This window comes from Carex rostrata, chromosome 13 (genome assembly GCF_964058835.1).
Source record: "Carex rostrata chromosome 13, lpCarRost1.2, whole genome shotgun sequence".
Taxonomy (NCBI): Eukaryota; Viridiplantae; Streptophyta; class Magnoliopsida; order Poales; family Cyperaceae; genus Carex; species Carex rostrata.
This window is the reverse complement of record NC_135930.1, coordinates 11,476,100-11,499,464: the sequence shown is the minus strand read 5'-3', so window position 1 is coordinate 11,499,464 and position 23,365 is coordinate 11,476,100. Positions and strand designations below refer to the sequence as shown.

Here is a 23,365-nt window from a genome sequence, read left to right as displayed (position 1 = left end):
ATCATTAGGATTTTGAAAACTCAAAATCCAAGCTGTTGCATGGAGGGGTTCTATGCTATGCATATCATGCTAGCATATTCCTATCCGGATATCCGAAAAATTAAAATATCCGGATCCGGATAATTATCCGTATCCGTATCTGTATCCGATTCCGAAACCCAACCCGTATCCATATCCGAATCCGCATAAAAAAATCCGTATCCGTATCCGAATCCACAACTATCCGTATCCAAATATTCGAATCCGCAAAAATTCGGATACGGATCCGGATTCGGACGGGTAATATCCGACCCGTTTGCACCCCTAATTAGAAGTCAAGAGTATTAGAAATTAGAAACTAGAACATTTTTTTTTCTAATATCCAATTAGCTAATAAATTTGAACTCAATTAACTATTTAAATCCGATTAGTTATTTTTATACTTCTCCCAACAAGAATTCTAAATCCGCCTCCGTCTACTGGCATCGATTGGTGCAAGTTAGATTAAAATGAGATAGACATAGACATCGAATAGGATGCTCTGTACAGGGAGACTTGAATTTTTTTACCTTCTAAACTGTGTACATAAACTTTGATCTTTTTATTAATATAATTGTCGGTGGCAGTCTTTGCCGCTGATCTTAAAAAAAAAAAAACTAGCGTTGAGTGTGTGGAGTTGAGAACCGTATATTTCTTTGTAAATATTTTAATATATAGATGCTCTCTGTGTGAGTGTGTGGAGTTGAGAACCGTATATTTCTTTGTTTATAGAGTTCTTCGTAATATTTTGTTGTTTTACAGGGTTCCATGTGAACATTTCCAAACATAGAGGATATGCACACACGGTTGCCGAATTTTTTATTAATATCCAAATTTTATATTAAATTTTTAAAAAAAAATGAACCAAATTTTTTATTAAATTTTATATTGGTACAACATAGACATCGAATTTTTTCGGAATGGATAGATTTCGACAAAATCAACCGATTCGGATATTTTTTAAAATTTAATATAAAATTTGGATATTAATAAAAAATTCGGCAAAAGATGACACTTGTATTTCTTTGTTGTCATGCCCCATAGTCACAGGTGATAGCAACACTTCCACTTCTAGAGTCATAGAATTAGATGTGATAGTTAATTGGATGTTAAGCAACTACATATCAACCAAACTTCTTCCAAAATTATACTTATTTTCAGAAAAATATACAGCAGCTATACCATTCTAACAAAATGGCAAAATACTCTAAAAAAAATAATAAAAAATGCAAAAGTGCCTCAGTCCAGGGCAATAAGCAAAAGGAGGATTCAAACATAAAATTTAATAAATCAAAATTCATTATTTACACAAAAAAGTGCTAATCAAGTTTTTTTTTTAGAATATTTAGCTTCAAATCTATTAGACATCCTTGACAATTTTATTGACTATTGTACTAACCAATGCACCGTCCCTCTGCTTCCTCCCAAAGAATCACTAAATTAGGAACTAAAAATTAATATCCATATCAACTAATGCAACTAGACCCTTTCATTTTATATCCACCAACCAATCTAAAAGAAATGACCTCATTCATGCCACCCTTGCTAAACATTGAAAGATCATATAGACCCATAAAAAATGAGACAATTCTCAAATGCTCCAGTAAATAAGGGACATGACCCTTGAAATAATGATAGAAATTAATAAACAAAAATTTGTGTGTTAGTTACTACTGTATCACCCCCAACAACCAATTGATTGGAAGCTTTAACCTTGAACTGGCATTCTAACAGTCTCATAAGACTTCAAATAATTTGACACGAAATTATCAAACTCCTCAAAAATCGGGACCAATCCAGTTATCAAAACAACTGATCCCATTTTATTCAGTTTTTCTAAAGCCACCATTTGTTTTTCTCTTTCTTCATCTCTTCTCCTCTCCAATGCCTCTAGTTGTGTCACATGGCGGTCGTGGTCGTGGTCATGCACATGGTTACCTGTTTCTGTACTCTCCAGTTTTTCTTTTCCATTTAAAGAAACAATTTCTGAATTTGCAATCCCAATTCTGACTCCTGTGTCTTCTTGAAAACTCTTCACCAACCTCTTATCATAGATCATCGAGAGATACTCTGCTTTCGTGCGGTACCGGCTTTCATCCTCTTGCAGCTTCCTATATTGTCTCACTAGACTTTTGAAATTGGCAATGCAATCCAAAAGTTTTGTTTCAGAAACTTTTTTCACCCCGTGGTACCAGTCATTTGAGATAACAAAAGAAGATGGAGCCCCAATTCTTGCTGGAGAAAAAGGAGGCACACCATCAACGGTCTCTTCTAAAGGGTCAGGTTCATTACGGATCCACCGGATCAGATACCCATTAAGGGCCTCGATAAAGGACTTTTGAGTCCCAATCCAATCTTCTAGATGGTGGTGCCATCTGGAAATTTCTTTCTCCAGTCGTAAGGTGAACCTTGCCACCTGCTTTGCATCAGATCGAATTCGGGGCTTTATGTTGCGGGTGTTTAGGCCCTTTATGGCTTTTAGCTGCTTGTTGTGGCAATCAAAAATGGATTTCCACATTCTCATCAAGCTGATACAGGAAAGGGAAAAAAAATAATAAAGCAAGTCAATTGATGGTTTATTTTATCTCAGATTATATAATTTTTTATGTACCTTAAAAATTTACATGTATATACCCATCATATCTAATTTATGAGGTAAAATAATCCAAACTTAGATTATTTTCATTGTCCAAAGAGCAGTAGATCCAATATACTTCTTTTCATTAAAAAAAGAAATAAAAGCAAATGTATGATATGTTCTGTGATTATAGGGCTTCATATGTTTTTGTGGTATATAAAATGGGAATTATTGCTTTGCAGTAGCATGGCTGAAGTTTTGAGTTTTTTATGGGTACAAGTGAAATTTGTATTTCATAATCAAAGAGGTTCTGATAGAAAGCTAATCTATTCCAAAGTTGATCCTTGGCGTAAAGTGATGAGGTGTACTTAGCCTATCCAATCAAAGACTTTTTTAATACTACCAGACAATTATAGGTATCAAGAGCCAACAATTCAATTTAATATTTAATCTACCAAACTGACACTGAGATGTAATGTATTTTAGGATACCAGTTGGTTACTTGCTTAAATGAGCATATCTGTATGATTTAATGTCAATATTAGGTTTATTCCAGATTGCAATCCATGTAGAAATTAAAATGGTACTATTCATTTGACCTCGCGGTAAAAATAATAATTTATAACTACTTAAACTGCTCATCATCCATGCAAAATAATTGGTAAGAAAAGTACAAAAAAGTTTGCAAAAAGCACCTCGACAGTAATGAAACTGTGGAAAGATAACCTCTATTCTATTTTCTTAAAAAATATTACAAACTTGTTGAGAGATATAGATCACGCAAAAGTTTCTGGTTGTTAGGATAACAAATCTTATACTCCCAGGTGCATATGTGCTCACAATTTAATTGATAAAAAAGAGAAAAAATTTGAAAATAAACATACCTTTGCACAAGTTGTATGAGCTGGGGCTGTAGCTCTTCGTCCCGTATGTGGTGTATCCGACTTGAGATTGTATCAGCTGACCTCATTACTATGCTGATCCTATTGCTCAGGCTTGTGATTGCATCGTTGGTTGTTTTGATTACATTATGTTCTGCACCGTGATCATCCAAGTACTTGAGCCTTCGATACTTTTTCTCATATTCAGCTCGAAGCTTCTCTTCATCCTAGAATAACAACCTAAATCTATCTCAATTTTTTTGAAAGAGTTTGAAAGATGGTATATACATAATAACTATGTTTCAGAGGGTACATGAGATTATATTCTCATTTTATGGGGCTGTATATGAGAACTTAAGATTTCTAGGGTTACTAGTGAAAGTTTCCATTAAGGAGGGAAAAAGACAAAAAGCTACCTTGACTTCCTTGTATAATCTCTTCTCCCACACGTATAATTTATCCAAAGTCAGAGAAAGGCTCAGAGGGGTCAAACCGTTAATGTCACCATTGGCAGTGCCTGCAATAGAATTCCCACTTGCTTTTCCAGTTTTGCCCCTGGATAGATGCTTGTGAGGAAGACAAGAGCTGGGCAATATGGGAAGAGGGTCCAAGATCCTAGAAGAAATGGCTGCACCAACATTTACAAGAAATATTGTCATTGGTACCATTAATTGTAATAATGTAAAGGAAAAAAGATAAATGCTAAAAAAACACACACACACATATATATACAAATTGCACAGAGGTCTCTCTTTCTTAATAAATAAAAATGATCTTCGAATCATTGAGAGGGGAGAAACATTTTCCCAATTACTTCACAAGTTTAGGGCATTTGGGCAAATTTCACAAAAGAGATAATTTTTTGGACTTACAATAGCAGTCATAAGAAAAGGATATGATTCTTTCTCATCTTCTGGTAGACATTTTTATTACACCCAAGTATGGTCAGTACTGATACCACACCGGCTAATGATTCTACAAATAGAAACTGAATAATGTGCTTCCCAGAATATACATGCCATTTTATTTTGCCATTTTTTTTTTGTATTGGCCCAGTTCATTTCAAATTGTTGCAACTGGATGGTGGTACCAGTGGAGTCAAGAATGGTGCTAAAAATGGACACAAAAGTTATCAAATTAAATTAGAAAAGAGAAATAAAATGGACAAGAGAAAAGCTAGATCCAATGAACATACCTCCAAGAGCGCCCGAGCGATGTTGCACCTTACTGACCTCGAGCTTATCGGCCACCTCTTTTGCACAATCTGCTACAGAATCAAACTGCTCTTTAATCTCCTCCATTACCTGCCCCAAATCTCTAATTTCAACAGCCACTAACATGTCAGGTCCATTGTCAGAATCTTGTGTTCTTGTGGATTTTTCATCCTTACTCTTCCCAACTGACCCATCAGCACTGATACTTACATTTTCCATGGTGACACTGATAGGGGGATCCAATATACCATTATCTTTTCCATCTTTTTCTTTTTCCTTTTCCTTTTCCTTTTCATTTTCTTTTTGTTTTTCTGTTTCTGTTTCTATTTCCCTTTGTTTTTCATTTTCTATTTTTATTTCCTTTTGTTTTTCTTCAAAGTTAATCTCATCCTCCAAATCAGGGATGCCTTCTTGCTTCCTTACTCTGGTCAAGTCAGGGCTGCTAAGATAAGAATTTGAATTTGAGTTCAAATTCCCATACCTCTCCATGAATTCATCATAATTGGAAAAAGGGTCAAAGAATTCCCAAGCAGAGCTCTCTTGAACCGGCATGGATGGGGTCGCTGGTTTGCTTGGACCAGGTCGGTCATCAAAATTCGGGTTTGAGTTCGTAGTTTCGTACCCATATCCATACCCGTATCTATCCCCATACCCATATGGATAGTCATAGTCGTACGGTTGATAAATGTTTGTCGGAGATGGCATTCCATTAGATGCTGCCATGTTATTGCTCTTAGGAGGTGGTCCAGAATCTTCCTCCAATTTCCTTGAACTATTAGATTGAGGTTCTTGCTCTTTTCGTTTTTCTTCAACTGAGAGATCGTGCGTCAATGGCGTAACTGTTGAAGTATTCGTGTTCAACTTCTCCTCGTCATCTTCAAACGAGAGAGCATGAGAGAGAGGCGTAACGGTCGAGGAATCCGAATCAGAATCCGAGCCCAAATCCGAACCAGCCTTTGATTTCCCTTTAGAAGAAATCGGGAGGGTCAAGACGGGCGAACCTGGAGCTGACGTGGACAGTTCGCCGGCTGCGAACTGCCGAAGCGACTCTCCCAGAGCGGAGAGCGAACGGAAGTATGTCACGTGGGCGGCGGCGGCGTCGTACCGGCGGTCACAGGCGGAGCGAATCAGTTCGGCACGGTCGCGACACAGGTACACTGGATTCGGGTTTGGGTCTGGGTTTGATTCTGTTATCGGGTTCCGTTTCGAGCGGGAACTGAATCCAACAATTCTGTGAGAAGAGCTACCGCATCCCATGGCCAGCCATTGAGGTCCAAGGAGGTTTCTATGTTCTAATAGTTAATTTTGCTTTCGGTGGAGACATGGTTCTAATTTTGGGTTTTTGTCTTAAAACTTTTTCGGTTTTTAAACTGTTGAGACGTGGGTTCAGAAATGGTTTATGTAACGTTTATGGTAGGAGAGGAAGAGAAACACGGAAATTTAAGGTTTTGTTTGATTGCGCGATAATTTCTTCAAATTTTGGAAGTGCCTTATTTTGAAATTGTTGGCATTTTTGGAAGGTGATGGGAAGGAAATTAATGGAATGGCGCGAGCTGGACGAAGACCAGATATAGAGAGTTCCCATTTTAAATTCTATTTTAAATTGAAGTACCTTTCGTTCTATTTTTTTTATACATTTACAGATATACCCATAAAGCATCTTTATTTTTAGTTCTTGTATCAAAATAGATATACTTCATGTAATATTTTTTTATAATCCGAATTTAGAACTTTAAAATTAGTCAAATGACTAATGGACGAAATATATTATTACATTTATTTAACAAACATAATACTAATAATACTAATTTATTAAAAATATAAGCGTCCAGTTACCATTTTAAGATTTAAATATTGTTCTTTAAGGGGTGGGTTTTTTTCTAAGCAAATTTGACAAGTAGGGGATACTCTGTATTATTTCCTTTTATGAATTTATATTTAAATAATACGCCAGACTGATCTCACGCGGAGAGCGCGCAGCGGTGAAAGTATTTGTCCGCACCTGTACTACACCGTACACTGTACACCGCGTTCTAGTTCTGAGGAGTGGGTTCCAGCTTTCTAGGCAAACAGATTGGTTAATGGGAAGTTAGGGGAACAACACCTGGTGTAACTTTGATTCTCAAGAAATGCAAATGGCCTTTTCAGTCCGACGTGGCGGGTTCTTCCAATATTTGGAGGAAAAAAAAAAAAAAAGTAAAATACCATCGAGAAACGTGTAATTTACAAATCTACCATTGAAGGTTTTAGTATAACGAAAAGCTTCTGAGTAACAGTTGTAGGGGCACATATGTCATTTGAATATAACAGTCTCTTTCTCTCTCCATCGTCCGTAGGTAAACAAAGGTTTGTTAAGTTTTTCAGTTCGGACAGAGTGAAACCGCTGCGGGGCCCACTCTTCTGGAATTTGGAAATACAGTGGTTAATTATTTTAGTTATTTACTGCTTCTAATTTGAGATTTTTTTTTTTTTACTTTGTTGACAGCAACACTTATATGGCAACCCTTTTCATACTATTTTTTCATTTTTTGTATAGCCTTAAATGGCTCAAAGTTTCTCTAAAAAAGGATTTTTATATTGTATATATAATTTAATTTAGGAAAACGGTCAAAATAGGAAGAAGTTTTATAAAAAAGATATATAAATTATCGTAGACATGGCAATGTCAAATATCTCAATATAAAATTATCAAATATCAAATTATATTTTATACCTATTACAAAAAGTATGAGAAATATTTTCACAAGGATTGCAAGTATCACGCTCCCACGTTTATTTCTTAAATAAAAATAGAAAAAAAGAAGAAGATATTTTTACTATGCATTGAATTTCTCTTCAATGAAGTGTTCACATTGCATTTCTCTCTCTCTCTCTTTTTCTAAATAAATGGAAAGAAAGAGCAGATCTTAATTGTAATTCAGCTTGTTTTGAAGATAAATTTTGATGAATCAGAGGCAATGTTCTTACAACTTCAATTTTGTCCGAATTTTTTTTTCTCTACCATCTTCTAAATAAACTAGTATCATACCTGTGCGTTGCAACGGGACATATCATAAAAAACAAATATATTAATAAAACTAATAACTATTCAAAAATTAAAACACATGTTAATAGAAAATTTATATGATTATATATTTTTAATTAACTTTAATCATGACCTCTTATAACAATTTGATGATATGATGATTCTTTATTTTTAAGTATCAATGGTATCAAATAATATCTCGATTCGAATATAATATTAAATATCATACAACAATTTAATATCAATATATAATATGATATCAAAAAACATAAATAAAAAGTGTTATCGTGTGTATGTATAGGATATATACATACACACATATTATAAGAGAAATATATATTCACGCACACATTCCAATTTATATTCTTCTTTGTTTCCAATTTATAGAATACACACACACACACACACACACACATTGATATATTTTATTTTGGAAATATATTCTAAATTGCCCACACCAATATGTATAGAAACAAAGAAAGAGAAACGAAGAAGAGGTAAGGAAACAAATAAATAAGAAAATGGAAGGTGGAGTCTTCTCAATTGAAGAGAAGAAATATGGAAACAAAGAAATAAGGAAACAGATAAATATATCGCTAAATTTCAGAATTTGTTCAATTTTAATTGTAACGTATCGTGTGGCAGTACATGTGGTGGGTATGTTCTTAACTAAATTTAGACTTCTATACATAAAACATATGCATTTAATCAAAAGAAGACAAATTATGTAATTGAAGGGCTGAGATTAAATCTAAAGTTTCACCTTTCAATCATAGCCGTTGGCGGATCGGACACCCAACGTGTTTAATAATAGAATGGAGATAAGCACAATTAATAAGTTTTATAAAAATAATAATAATGAAAATTACTAGGGACGCAGATTTAATGTGCACCGGTCCTCAAATCATCACTGCTTTTAAATCTACGCAGATTAAATCTCTCTTAATATGCATCCCTGTCCAGGATGCAGTGCATATTAATTTTTTATATTCATAAAATAAACTTGTCAATTGTATTTGTTTAGCAATTAAACTTAATTGCTCCATTGGAGATGCTCTAAGGTATGCTTATTAATTAAGGAGTGGTTAAGCCACCCCCAACATTTTCAATTTTTTTTTATCAAGTATATAAAAATTAAACTAAATTTTTTATTTTATATGTATTTGCCATTCCTATAATAATACAAAATAATTAAAGGGTTTGAATATAGGATGGTATTTTTTTTTTTCATTTGCTACATTTTCCAATAGTAAAACAGAAAGAAAAAAAAAACTAAAAAAAAGGAAAGAAACCGTGCCTATTACAATATTGTCTTCATTAAGCATTTTGGTGAGGTCACCTTAACCATTTAACCATTTTAGAAGGTATAATTGACTGTTACTGGAAAAAAAAAATATTGGAGAGAGAAAAAAAGTGATTAAGAGGTTTTGTTCAGAGAAAAAAAAATCAAAATCATAAAGGTGAAATTTAAATTGATGTGAATAACGTAATATATTTTTCCTTTGAAATTGGAGTTTGTTTTTTTATTTATCTGACTATTTACAAATTTTTTAAATTGTTGTTTATTGTAACTTTTAGATAAAGGTCAATTTTAATATTTTATTTTCATACAAGATAGTTTATTAGATTTTTATTTTTTTGTAAAAACAAATAAATTGTGATAAAAATGATTTGTGTATGGAATTATAGAAGAGATTATTGAAATTTTTTTATATAATTTAAATTCAAGGAAAATTATGTTTAAAAGAAAAATCTCAGACTCTTATTGTAATGTAAAAGAAAGCAAATAGTAAAGAAACAATACTATCTTGCGTTATATAATTTTGAGTTATCCCCATAATTGAAGTCGAGTTGCGTCCTTAAAAATGGTAAAAAAAAAAAATCGGCTATTTCGTATACTCTAGCAAATAATTTCATGCAGTACTCACAAACTTTTAAATGCTAGTAATTTTGTTAATTTCTTTTTCAAAAATTAAGACTTTAGGTAAAGTAAATCCATTTATTACCGAAGAAAACAATTACAAAGACAAACTCGCTAATAGTTCTAAATTTTTCAGGGTCATGCATGTAAAAATTTTCTTATTGTTGTCAGGAATAAAATATCAGATTTCTTAACATGAATCTTTTAATTTCAACAGATGCAGAAAAACAAATATTTGTTCTATCCTTTTTGTTTGATTTTTTTTTTTCTCGTGATGAAATTTTGATAATGACACAACCGATGGTAACAAAATATGGATCTCGCATCGAGATAGGATTGAACTTTTAGATAACATATTTTAAAAATAACATTTGCAACTGATGAAAAAAAAATGTAAAGGAATCAATTTAAAAAAAAAATAACATTTGACAACCTTGTAAATTAGTTATTAATTGACTTGGGAAGCAAGTCAGTAAACCCTAAACCCGATAAGGATCCGTCAAATGGCGATCCAATATGGTTGGAAGCGCGAATGATTCAATTAACCAAAATGATACCTCTGATAAGTTAAAAGAGAAATCAAGGGCAGTTCAATGGGTATTGGATCAAATTCGCTCTAATTTATGTTAGAGTTATCCAATTTGCATTGTGTGGATTATTTTGTATGTCCGATTTGCATGGACAATTTTAAAATTTATATTATAATTAATAGAGTTGATTTCCTTTCCGATTTGAGATGTAATAGATGGAAAGAAATTTTATTGTAAACATTTTTTTAAAAAAATGATACAAGTGTCCAACCCTATATCTTAGCTGTATAATTCTCATTCAAATTTGTTTGTCATAAATCTACAACAATCATCAAATTTTTTATTAATCTTCTAAATTTTAATTAATCAAATAGGAAATAAGAAAAAAAAATATATTATATCATTAATAATTCAAACATAAAGAAGTTAAACAAAGTGTAACATTCAAACAAGGTGCAACATTCAAAAGCGAGTAACATTCAAAAATTATATTTCCTCTACTCTCCATCCAAACAAGGTGTAACATTCAAAACCGAGTAAATTTTTAAGTCAACAAGTATGAATATTCGATAGGAAAATCTTATCCCAATCCATAACGATTCAATATGCTGATTAATTGATATTCCTTAATTGAATAACTTAAATTAGTATCGTGTCCTTGCGTTGCACCAGGAACATATTATAAGATTGAATAGAATAAGAAGAGACTTTTTTGTTTGACATTCACAATATATATATATATAGAGGAGGGTTCAAATGCATCCAAATACACCCTATTTTTCATATTCTTTATCTCTGTTTTCAAAGTCAAAACAGTCAATCCGAACCGTTAGATGCGATATATATATTAAGATGTTCTTGGAGACCAAATTTTACATTTTTTGGAATTTTTTTACTATTTATTAAGCCACTTTGAAAATCGCTGATTTTACATTTTCTGGACCATTGGATCAGCGATTTTCAAAGTGGCTTAATAAATAGTAAAAAAAATCCAAAAAATGTAAAATTTGGTCTCCAAGCACATCTTAATATATATATCGCATCTAACGGTTCGGATTGACTGTTTTGACTTTGAAAACAGAGATAAAGGATATGAAAGATAGGGTGTATTTGGGTGCACAAAAATTTGGGTGCATTTGAACCCTCCTCTGTATATATATATATATATATATAAATGAAAATAAAAGACAGATGAAAAAAATTCAAATAATAAATAATAATAAAAGAAACAACAACAAATGAAAAAGGGGATTAAATATAACATGATTTTTTTTAATTCTCTCAAGTTCAGAAAGATATTATTGTTTCTATCAACACGAGATTTGTTATTCATCTATTCACAAAGATACAATAGTCCTAAACAAAATCCAGAAAGATATGTTGTTTTCATTTTCATTGTCGAAACTATAAAGAAAGAAGAAAAAAAAAACGAAGGAAATGGAAAAATAAATAAATAATTTAATTGCAATAATTAAAAATAGTCGTAAGGAGAAATAAATTAATAAATAAAAAAAATACCTGAATTATGTTAATAAAATTAATAAATTATTTCACGAACAAAAAAAAGAATTATCATGATTATCAAACTTCAAATTAAGAAGTTTTTTTTTTTTCAAGTTTTCTTCCTGCTGGTTAGGATATTGTTTTTCCAAGTATGCAATTAATAAATGTAAATTAAATATGAAAACTTAACTAAAATTTTGTACTAACAATTTTAGTTAAAATAGACATATAGATTATATATATTATAAGTACCAAAATAAGAGAAAAATGTACAAATTAAACAATATATTTGATTTCGATGGTATTATTGATTAAAGCGTGTGAATCATATTATCAAATTTCTTGAATCGATGTGTATTCTATTTTGTAAATTATGTAGTTATATTTTTATGAGTTTTAATACATAGCTTAAAATGATTGAGAATTCATTCAAGTAAAATCAATTTTATTTCCTAATTTGTTTTTTATGATGCGCAATACTAATTGCATTATGAAAATCGGAAAAAAAAAATCAAATATGAATAACTCAGAAAAGAGTATAGGGTAATTATGAAAATAAAATCATTAATTAATTATCACAATATTTATTACATTACGGAAAATAATCGTTGAAAGGATATAAAAAGAAGGTCAATATTGTTCATACATTTAATTTATTTTAGATGTTGGGTTAATATAAAAATTTCTTGTGTCAGTATAACTACCCATACAAGAGTGGCGCTCAAGCAACTAATTTACCTTCCCAAATTATCAACCTGAAGACCCAAAATATTTTTTATTAACACAATATTTTTTTAGTACCATTCTTTCTATTAACACAACATTTTTTTAAGTATCATTCTATTCTGGAAGTCTAATTTATAATTTTGAGTGTTGAGAGAAATGTTTCTTGCTATACCCGTTTAGTCCTTATTTTAGAACCCTCTTTATTAAATGAAATACGTTAAAATTGCACTTAAGGGAATAATTTATTCTATTTTCAATGAAATTGCTAATATTATTTGCTTAAATGGACATCACGGCTTAGGAAATGATAGTATATTGTTTTCATTCATGGGATCAAATAAATTATACAATTGTTTACCAATTAGTAAATAATTTATTGTAAGAGTCTGACTACTATGTACTTATTTGTGCATATTTAGTTCATCGTCTATGGTTCTAAACCCAGCTTGTAAAATATTTATTGCTTTAACAATTAAAAATAAATTAAATGTAGTCTCGGTATAACTCAAGGTGGTGGTGGAGATTGTACAGATGAACCAGATGTGTTGTGGTAAAAAATAATAGTGAAGATCGGCTCAATTTAGACATATGTAATGGGACCTAAACTTTGGATGGCAGAGGGTTCTTTTTTTGTTGTTGTTGTTGTTGTTGTTGTTAACTACAATCCATCACAGGAAATAATTTCATACTGGTTTGACAAATGAAGAAATAAGAAAATAATTTAACTGCAATAATTGAAGATAGTTGTAAGGAAAAAATAAGGAAACAACTCTCTTAGAGAAATAAGGAAATAATTTAAAGAGTAATAAGGAAACAGATCGCTAGGAATTTATTCAAATTTAATGTGATAAATTATGTAACAGTTTGTGTGGCGAGTATTATTTTAACTAAATTTAGACTTCTACACATAAAATAGATGTATTTAGTCAAAAGAAGACAAATTATGTTATTGGAGGGTTGATATTCAATTCAAAAATTCATCTTTCAATCTCAGCCGTTGGCGAATCAGGAGAACTACGTACATAATACTAGTATATCCGTCAAATGGCGATCCAATATGGTTGGAAGCGCGAATGATTCAATTAACCAAAATGATACCTCTGATAAGTTAAAAGAGAAATCAAGGGCAGTCCAATGGGTATTGGATCAAATTCGGTCTAATTTATGTTAGAGTTATCCAATTCGCATCGTGTGGACTATTTTGTATGTCCGATTTGCATGGACAATTTTAAAATTTTAAAATACGAAACTAAATTTGATTTGATACCCGTGAAACCAGTCCCACTTCGTTAAAAAACTGCAACCGTTATTTCAATATTAATTTTATCCGAGCAATAATCAGAAGCAATTTGAGTCATTAATTACTCGCTTGAATCCGAGAAAGGGGAGGTAGCACAATTGGCTAGGAAAATGTCCTAGAGTTGTTATACCCAAAGGTCGAGAGTTCGATTCCCCCTCACAAACCTTGCTAGCTACTACCAAGTTTTCAAAAAAAAAAATTACTCGCTTGAATCCGCCTTCTGAATTTTATGGCCAACTAACACCTTGTTTGAATGGAGAGTAGAGGAAGGGACGGAATGAAAAGGAAAGAAAAATTTCTCTCGAATTGTGTTTGGTTGATAAAATTTGGTCAGACGTGAAATATTTAACATTGCATGATTATAATTAATAGAATCAATTTCTTTTCCGATTTGAGGTGTAATAGATGGAAAGAAATTTTATTATAAATATTTTTAGAAAAAAAATGATACAAGTGTCAAACCCTATATCTTAACTGTATAATTCTCATTAAAATTTGTTTGTCATAAATCTACAACAGCCATCAAATTTTTTATTAATCTTCTAAATTTTAATTAATCAAATAAGAAATAAAAAAATTATATTATATCATTAATTATTCAAACATAAAGAAGTTAAACAAGGTGCAACATTCAAAACCGAGTAACATTCAAAAATTATATTTTCTCTACTCTCCATTCAAACAAGGGGTAACATTCAAAACCGAGTAAATTTTTAAGTCAACGAGTATGAATATTCGATAGGAAAATCCATCCAAACAAGGTGTAACATTCAAAACTAAGTAAATTTTTAAGTCAACAATTCAATATGATGATCAATTGATCCTCCTTAATTGAATAATTTAAATCTGATAGCCACTGTCAGAGTTTCAAAAAAAAAAAAAAAGTTGAATAAACAGCAAGGATGCAAGTGGATCGGATATTATCCGTTTTTATACACATTTTTTTTTACTAATAAATCGTATTTGAATTTTTATAGATTTAGATATTCACCGATATTCGGATATAAATAGTGTGGTTACGTATATAACTAAAAATATAATTTATGTAAATACAAATATGAATACGGATAATTATGTATCCGTATGTTTTAATGTTTTTTATATCTATTTGTTTTAGAATCATGTATGTTTAGAGAGATTATTATGTATTGTTTGGTATACGTAATTAAAACTATGATCATTTAGAGTAAAGCCAGCATGCATTATGCTTACAGATTGACTTCAAATGACAAATTCAAACTATTCACACATCATTCCTGCAGTAGATCTGTTTCAATAGTTTGAAACCAATTCAATAGATTTTGGAGTTATACCCACCAAGTCAATGAGTAATTTTTGTTACCATATATATATATATAGAGAGAGAGAGATGAGCTATGGTGCATTGCAATGCATGGAGGGTTTTGTGCATTGGACTATAAATCTAAAATTCAAAATCCAAATGACCGATCCAAACCGTTCATCTTCTTCTCCATATTAATATGTGCTTGGAGACCAAATTTTACATTTTTCTGATTTGTTTTACTATTTATTAAGTATTTTACAAAATTGTTGATCCAACGGTGGCTTAACAAAACAGTAAAATCAGCAGCCACCGTTGGATGAACAATTTTGTAAAATACTTAATAAATAGTAAAAAAAATCAGAAAAATGTAAAATTTTGTCTCCAAGCACATATTAATATGGAGAACAAGATGAACGGTTTGGATTGGCCATTTGAATTTTTAATTTTAGATTTATGGTCCAATGCACAAACCCCTTCATGCATTGCAATGCACCATAGCCCATCTCTCTCTCTCTCTCTCTCTCTCTCTATATATATATATATATATATATATTTAAGAGAATCATATATATATGTGTGTATTTTATAAGAAGAGAGATCCAATTACACTCTTTTTCGGTGACACCGAATTACACTCTCTATTTTCAAAAATTTCAAATTTCAAATAGTCGATTCAAACCTTTCAACATAATGAATATGTTAAAATGTGCTTGCAGATCAAATTTTATATTTTTTGGAATTTTTTTTACTATTTATTAAGTATTTAACAAAGTTCCTACATTCAGATTGTTGAATTTTTGTACCCATCTTGATAAATAGTAAAAAAAAATTCAGAAAAATGTAAAATTTGATATGCAAGTACATTTTAACATATCCATTCAGTTGAACGGTTTGGATCGACTGTTTGGACTTTGTAAATATAGAGTGTCAAATTAGAAATAACAAGTTTAACATAAAAAAAATATATATATGTTATTCACCGTAGTTATCAAAATGTCCATTTCAAATTAGAAATAACTTGTTAATGATATGTTAATTTTATTACAATATCCAAATTAGCCATCAAAATTGTATCCCTAATCGTATTCATATATGCTTAATATCCGCATCCATATTCATAATTTATTTAATATATAACCCTTATTTGTACTGAAGGAGGATTCAAATGTCTTCATTTTTTGTGCTTTCATCATGCCTTCATTTTTAAAAGTTTTAATAATTCAAAATCTAAAACTTAAGAGTTAGAATAAAACCGTTAAATATGATCTCCATCATTTTATCTATGTACGTGTAAAAAATTATGTCATTACAACTTTACTTTGGTTGTCATCAAGAGCCTATAAAAAATGTACTAATGTGGGTAATTTAGTGATGTTGATTTTTCAACTTATTGATTCACATAAAAATAAAATTAAAATACGATAATTTTTTTATGAGCACATAAAGAAAATAACACAGATCACATTGAACGGTTTTATTTTAACTTTTAAGTTTTACATTTTGAACTATTAAATTTTTTAAAAATAAAGACACGATAAAGACACAAAAAATAGGGAAATTTATAATAAAAACTAAAAACAAATACAAATATAATTTGACCACTATATAATCCGTTTTGGATCCGTTTGCACCCTAATAAACAGACATTGTGAGACGCACCAACTAGGATTAGGGACCAGTCAAAAGTTTAAAAAAAAAAAAAAAAAAAAAAAAAAATGATGATGACACTTAGCACACTTAAAAAGATAAAATGATTTAGGTAGTGATCAATCTGACTACACATTGACACTCACTATTATGATGTCTTAGATCTGTTGGCAATTCTAGATTTCATACATACAACAGCTAATTAATACTATTTGATTTTTTGATTTTTTATTACGAGTTTAAAAGCTGTATGTTTTCTGAATATCAACTAGGGTTTGTTTGACCCGACAATTTGAATTTTTTAAAATATGAGGTACTTTAAAAGTACAATTGTTATAAAATTCGGACCCGACTTAAAAATTGGATTCGGACAATTAATGTCGTGATTCAGTTCATTAAAAGACCAATAATGCAACTAGATCGGTTTAAAAACAGATTTATTAATTTATCGGTTTTTTTTATTTATTTAAGATACAGATCCATCGAAGTTAAGCCTTCCAACTTTATTCGTAATTTTGATTTTATTTTTTTAAGTTAATTTATTGGTTTTGGATTAAAAATCGACATATTATCCAGAAATATAAGTAAGCTATTAAATGGTTTGGATCGACTATTAGGACTTCCAAACTAAATGGTTTGATTTTCAGGGTCATACATATCGTCCGAATCTCAATAAAGATCAACGGCTGAAATCAGAATAACAGGGTCCTTTGATACCTTTGGAATAACATCATATTTATTTGAGGGTTCAAATGCCTCCTTTTTTTGTGTCTCCACTATGCCTCCATTTTTTAAAACTTTAATAATTTAAGATTTAAAACTTCAAAGTCAAAATAAAACCGTTGGATATGATCTACATCGTTTTATTTATGCACGTGTAAAAAATTATGACATTTCAATTTTATTTTGATTGTCATCAAGAGCTTGTAAAAAACGCAATAATATGGTTGATTTCTAGACGTTGATTTTTGAACGTATTGATTCACATAAAAACAAAATTGAAATGTGAATATTTTTTATGAGTACATAGAAAAAAATAACATAGATCACATCTAACGGTTTTATTTTGACTTTTAAATTTTAAATTTTAAATTTTGAGTTATTAAAGTTTTAAAAAATGAAAGCATGGTGGAGACATTTGAACCCTCCTCTATTTATTTTCATGGTACCATAGCCTCACTCAAACAAATGAAAACAACCTTATTTGAATTATCCCTGTCCCAACAACTACACTTATTAAATTGGACTCCACCAATTAATTCTTAGCTCGTCACAGACATAAAGGGCACATTTTTTTTATACATAAAGAATTATAAATTTAAGTATTATTTTACAGTACAGTATACTTGTTGTAAAAAAATATGTCTTCCATTTATTTTAGAGGGTAACCCTTATCATCCGTACAAAAAGGGTGCATTTTAAAACAGGTTGATTTCTTTATTATGTTTTTCTTTTTTTTAAGTAGAATCCCGGAAAAAGATGCTGGTTGTTTGTAAATGGTTTAAATAATAAGTTGCAACTTATATTCCCCTATGACGCCATGAATTAATTATTATCCTAATTTCAACACCAAAGCATGATTCGGATATCAGACGTAAGCAAAGAGAGCGGTTGGCTGCGTTACCAGACTACTACTTGTGCTATTATCATTTTTTTAATTTCAAGAAGCATTTTATATTATTCAATTACATCTTTTTTAGTGACATCGAATTACACTGTTGATTTTCAAAAAATTTATATTAAAATGTGCTTGCAAATCAAATTTTACATATAATTTTTGATGCACTGCATGAAGGTAAACTTACTCTGTCAATAATTTGATGCACTGCATGAAGGTAAACTTGCACATCGTTGCATTATTATGATACGAGGGTTGTTACTTTTGTTAATGCCATCTATTTTTTTGACTTTACAATTCAAATCTGTATAGATTTGCACTTGTTCGAAACTTATACATGTTTTTTTTTTTCTTTTTTGTTTTTAATTGTATATAGGGTTGACTTGTCCCGTTGACCACTTAGAGTTGTGGATGGGGAGTGGGGGACTAAATTTCATAACAAAACAATCGGATGTTTTTTCTTTTTAATCCTAAAAGTAGGCCCAAAATAGGCCCAAACTCAGCCCGCTCAGTGGGCCTAATTGAGGGCCTCTATACCTGCCACTTCAAACAAACTAGACTAGATTTATCCGTGCACAAGTATATTCAGATCTACAACTTTTGATGTTGTAATAACTTTTGCTCTGTCCCTAATCTGTGCAAGTGGGTGAGTGTGTGCCATGGTGCAACACCAACACACTAGTGGTCGGTTTAAAATTCAAAAGACGGGGCTATTTGGATAAAAAGTTTGACAACTCAAAACTACCTTAACAGTAGCTATTCTTAGACAATGCCCAAGATGCAATAATTTTAAACCAAGCACTTCTTCTCTTCTTTTTCACTGTTTTTCCAGTTAAGTGTGCATCTAATTTACAAAATAACCTTTACATCCATTCAATTATTCTGGATATGGCAAAGCTGTAGAAAAAAAGAAGAAGAGAGGATATATCTAAACCAAAAGGAAGGAAGCTAGAACAATTAACAATGGCAACAAGACACCCAATTGTTAAAAACAACACCGGAACATCGCTAAATTTCACACGTAATCCCAATGGAAAGGGTGTGATATGCTATTCCCCTATGATGATAAGCTCGAACGGGATATGGCAAGGTCTTAGCCCGCTCAATTTCTCGCTTCCATTGTTCATCATTCAGATATCAGTCATCGTGGTCGTCACGCGTATACTTGTTTTTCTACTCAAGCCATTTCGACAGCCCCGGGTGGTTGCGGAGATTACCGTACAATATTTATGCTTATCTTCTTCAATTTTTCTTTGTTCATACAATAAATAAGTTTGTAGATAGGAGTACATAATTAAGAGGAAAAACAATAGGAAACAAAGAAAGAATTAAAAAGAAGAAAATAATTAAAGGCGAAATTTTGGTGCACATAATTTCTAATTAACTTTTTCTTGAAAAAGTAAATCTTTCTGCCAGACAGAAGTCTTCATCAAGCAGCTTCGTTTATTAAATAATTATTTTTGTAGATTAAATTAATGTGAGCATGCATGTACGTAGTTTCATTACAACTACCTGACCAACAATTAAAATTGTTGAATTTGCTAGGCCGGAATCATACTGGGGCCATCAATGATGGGGCGTATCAAGCACTGGGCAGACGGTGTCTTCCCCCGGCGTAGCCTGCTAACACTGGAAACAGTGGCCCACCTAGGCCTCTTATACTTCTTATTCCTAGTTGGTGTAGAAATGGACGTAGCCGTTATCCGCCGGAGCGGCAAGAAGGCGCTGGTCATAGCTGCGGCTGGTATGATGCTGCCTTTCTTAATTGGCACAGTCGCCTCCTCCATATTTAGGCACCAGATCTCCATAAATGTGCACCAGTCCTCGTGCTTGCTCTTCATGGCCGTCTCGCTATCTGTCACCGCCTTTCCTGTTCTTGCACGCATTTTGGCAGAGATCAAGTTAGTTAATTCAGACCTTGGCAGGATGGCCTTGTCGTCTGGCATCGTTAATGACATGTGCGCCTGGATATTGCTTGCACTCACCCTTACCATCTGCGAGACGAGTAAAAGTGTGCTCGCCTCTCTTTGGGTATGTACGTACGCATCATGCACATGTAATTAAAATTTGTATATCATCTGTGAGAGCTCGCTACGGTCTAGTTTTTCTTACTGTTATCTAATATATAATTAATATATATAAATCTCTTGGGTACTATATATAGGTTCTACTCTCTGGTGTGGCCTTTGTGCTCTTGATCTTCTTCCTGGTACGACCACTCATGTGGAAGGTTAGCCGTCGGATACCCGATGGAGAAAGTATTAGTGACTACCAAGTCTGCCTCATCCTTACCGGGGTCATGCTTGCTGGAGCGGTAACGGATGCCATAGGAATCCATTCGGTTTTTGGTGCATTTGTCTATGGTTTGGCAATACCAAATAGTGGCCCTCTAGCTTCAGCTTTGGTAGATAAGTTGGAGGATTTTGTCACTGGACTGTTCCTGCCGCTCTTTTTCGCCATTAGCGGCCTCCGCACAAATATCTCCACGATAAAAAAACCCGCCACAGTCGTATTGCTTGTACTTGTGTTTGTGCTTGCTAGCATAGGGAAGATTGTTGGGACCATGATTGTGGCTGCTTTTTATGCCATCCCGTTTCGCGAGGGGCTTGCTCTTGGGTTCTTGATGAACACTAGGGGACTTGTCGATATCATCGTGCTCAACATTGGCCGTGACAAGCAGGTAGCTAGATAGGACATCTGATTTCTGGCTTGCTTTAATTAGTTCATTCGATTTTATATATTAAAACAAGTAATATAAAACGAAATGAAAAGGAACTAATTATTTAAGTTATATAATGTTTCTGATTGAATAAAATCAACTTAATTAATCTGTGGCTATTGTACTTAACGATGCACTGAGTTTGCTAGTACGGGTGATCGATCTTGTCTTTTTTCTGGTCTCATGTTTCTCATATGAATCTGACTTATTCCGTTTAGTTTTATCGGAATTAACTTAACAACCTGTTTCATGGCGTTACATTGAAACTATATTTTCTCCCTGACACATTAAATTTGGGCATAAAGGAAGTACAAATAAGGGAAGTACATATAGGATTATATTTGCTAAATTTCCGTAATTATTTTTGTATAATTTTTTTACTAAATTAATTTTAAGCTACTTGACAGGTCTTGGATGATCAGTCATTTGCTGTAATGGTACTGATATCAGTGGCTATGACAGCAATGGTGATCCCAGTTGTTACCACTTTGCACCGGCCGGCCCGCCGCCTGGTTGGCTACAAGCGCAGAAATTTGGAATTGTCAAAACCTGACGGGGAGTTCCGTCTGCTCGCATGCATCCATGGGCCCCGCAATGTTCCATCCATCATCTCCCTCATCGACCTCGCCAATCCCACCAAGCGCTCACCGATCTTTGTCTATGCACTTCATTTGATTGAACTAACAGGCCGCGCCTCAAACATGCTAGTCGTACACAATTCTACAGCCTCCAATTCCGCTCACCACCAGCGGAATAGGTCCATGTCATCATCTCCCAACATCTTCTCGGCATTTGATAACTATGAGCAACACGCGGGAGGGGTGTCCATACATCCCTTGACAACTATCTCTCCCTATTCGACCATGCATGAAGACATTTGTTTAATTGCAGAGGACAAGCACGCAACGATAATTGTGCTTCCTTTTCACAAGCAACAGACAGTAGATGGTGGTCTTCAGCCGATGAATCCTGCTATTCGACAACTAAATGAGAAGATCCTCTCCTCGGCCCCGTGCTCGGTTGCGGTGCTTGTTGACCGAGGGATTTCTGCCTCTGCATCTCGACTATCCACCGGTCAAAATACTGCTTTACTATTCTTCGGTGGTCCAGATGACCGTGAAGCCCTTGCTTTTGCCGCCCGCATGGTGGAGAATCCGTCAGTCTCCCTCACCATTGTTCGCTTCCTTCGGCCTGAAGACCAACAACGATCCCCCAATGCAAGTGCAAAAAGTTCTCCCAGCATGATTACTATAGTCACTGGTGAGAACTACAACGACCGTAGCCTTGATGAAAAATGCCTAAAGGAATTCCGTGCCAGGTAACCTTTTCAGCTAACGTAATAAGAGTGAGTGAATAGTGATCATTATTTTCTTTGATTATCTGGTTAATTGTTCAACTATTTAATTTTCTAAACCAGGAGCGAAGGAAATAGTTTCATCACGTACGTCGAGAAAGTGGTGAACAATGCCGAGGAGATCATGGCAGCAATTCGCCAAATGGAGAGTTTGCACCAGCTTTACGTTGTAGGAAGGGGGCACGAGAATATTTCTGGAAACCCACTAACTGCCGGGTTGCGGGATTGGGCTGACTGCCCCGAGCTTGGGCCGATTGGCGACGTCTTGGCCTCATCTGATTTCACGAAAACGGTGTCTGTGCTAGTGGTACAACAATATGTTACAGAAGCGTCGGTTGCTAGCCCGGCCACTCATCAGACGCACAGACACTCCACTGCTAATAATTCGCCTAACCAGAGGATGTCTGTAGGGATGGAGAATCAGAGAACTGTGCCAGCAGCTTTCGGCATTAGCCGATAAAATAAATGGTACGAGGCCGGTCCCGTGGTCTGGTACCATGAGCCTCAGCGTGCTATAGGGAGTTAATGATTAGCTAGGATTGTGATCATCACATCTAGTGTTAACAACATGATCAGTTTGTTAATTAAAGAGTCTCATACAGATGAGATCATTAATTAAGTAGTTCCAAATTTTTTTTATTTGCTGATTTTGGTTAGATTGTGTTGAGAGGGTGAGAGACCTAGACACAAATAAGTATTTTAGATGGTATATACGGCGTTTAAAAACTGTTGGAATTAAAATAAGCAAGTAATTAACCAGAGTTGCCAATTTTCATTTTCATTTGTGTTTTGGATTTTTGGTATTAATTGTATCTGAGTAAAGTCCAGCCTGCTAATTAAACAAATAATTTTCCTATTTGGCAATTAATTAATGGTCCAATATTAATGTGGAGAGCGTTGGCGTCGGCGTCGGTCTTGTAAGTTGTAACTACAATTAATAATCTTCTCTACTAATTAATTTACCATCGCCTAACTGGTCCAATAAATCATGAAACTAATTAGGCTACTAATTAACCGTTTGTATTCATATCTCTCTCTATACACTG

The 23,365-nt window shown here is 32.9% G+C and overlaps 2 protein-coding genes across 2 annotated transcripts; one reads left to right on the top strand and one right to left on the bottom strand.

The window, feature by feature from the left end:
* Positions 1-1,136: 1,136 nt before the first annotated feature.
* LOC144563997 (uncharacterized) lies at positions 1,137-6,236 on the bottom strand. The gene is made up of 4 exons (XM_078313466.1): positions 4,673-6,236; positions 3,894-4,105; positions 3,481-3,704; positions 1,137-2,546 (listed from the first exon to the last, which is right to left on the bottom strand). Exons 1-4 carry the CDS (start codon positions 5,946-5,948, stop codon positions 1,727-1,729), a joined length of 2,532 nt encoding a protein of 843 aa, XP_078169592.1. The 5' UTR covers positions 5,949-6,236; the 3' UTR covers positions 1,137-1,726.
* A 12,787-nt stretch (positions 6,237-19,023) lies between these two features.
* On the top strand, positions 19,024-22,991 carry LOC144563996 (cation/H(+) antiporter 15-like). Its single transcript, XM_078313465.1, has 5 exons — positions 19,024-19,464; positions 19,792-20,277; positions 20,411-20,926; positions 21,373-22,283; positions 22,383-22,991. The coding sequence occupies exons 1-5, from the start codon at positions 19,210-19,212 to the stop codon at positions 22,777-22,779; spliced, it is 2,565 nt and encodes an 854-aa protein (XP_078169591.1). The 5' UTR covers positions 19,024-19,209; the 3' UTR covers positions 22,780-22,991.
* The last annotated feature ends 374 nt before the right edge of the window (positions 22,992-23,365 follow it).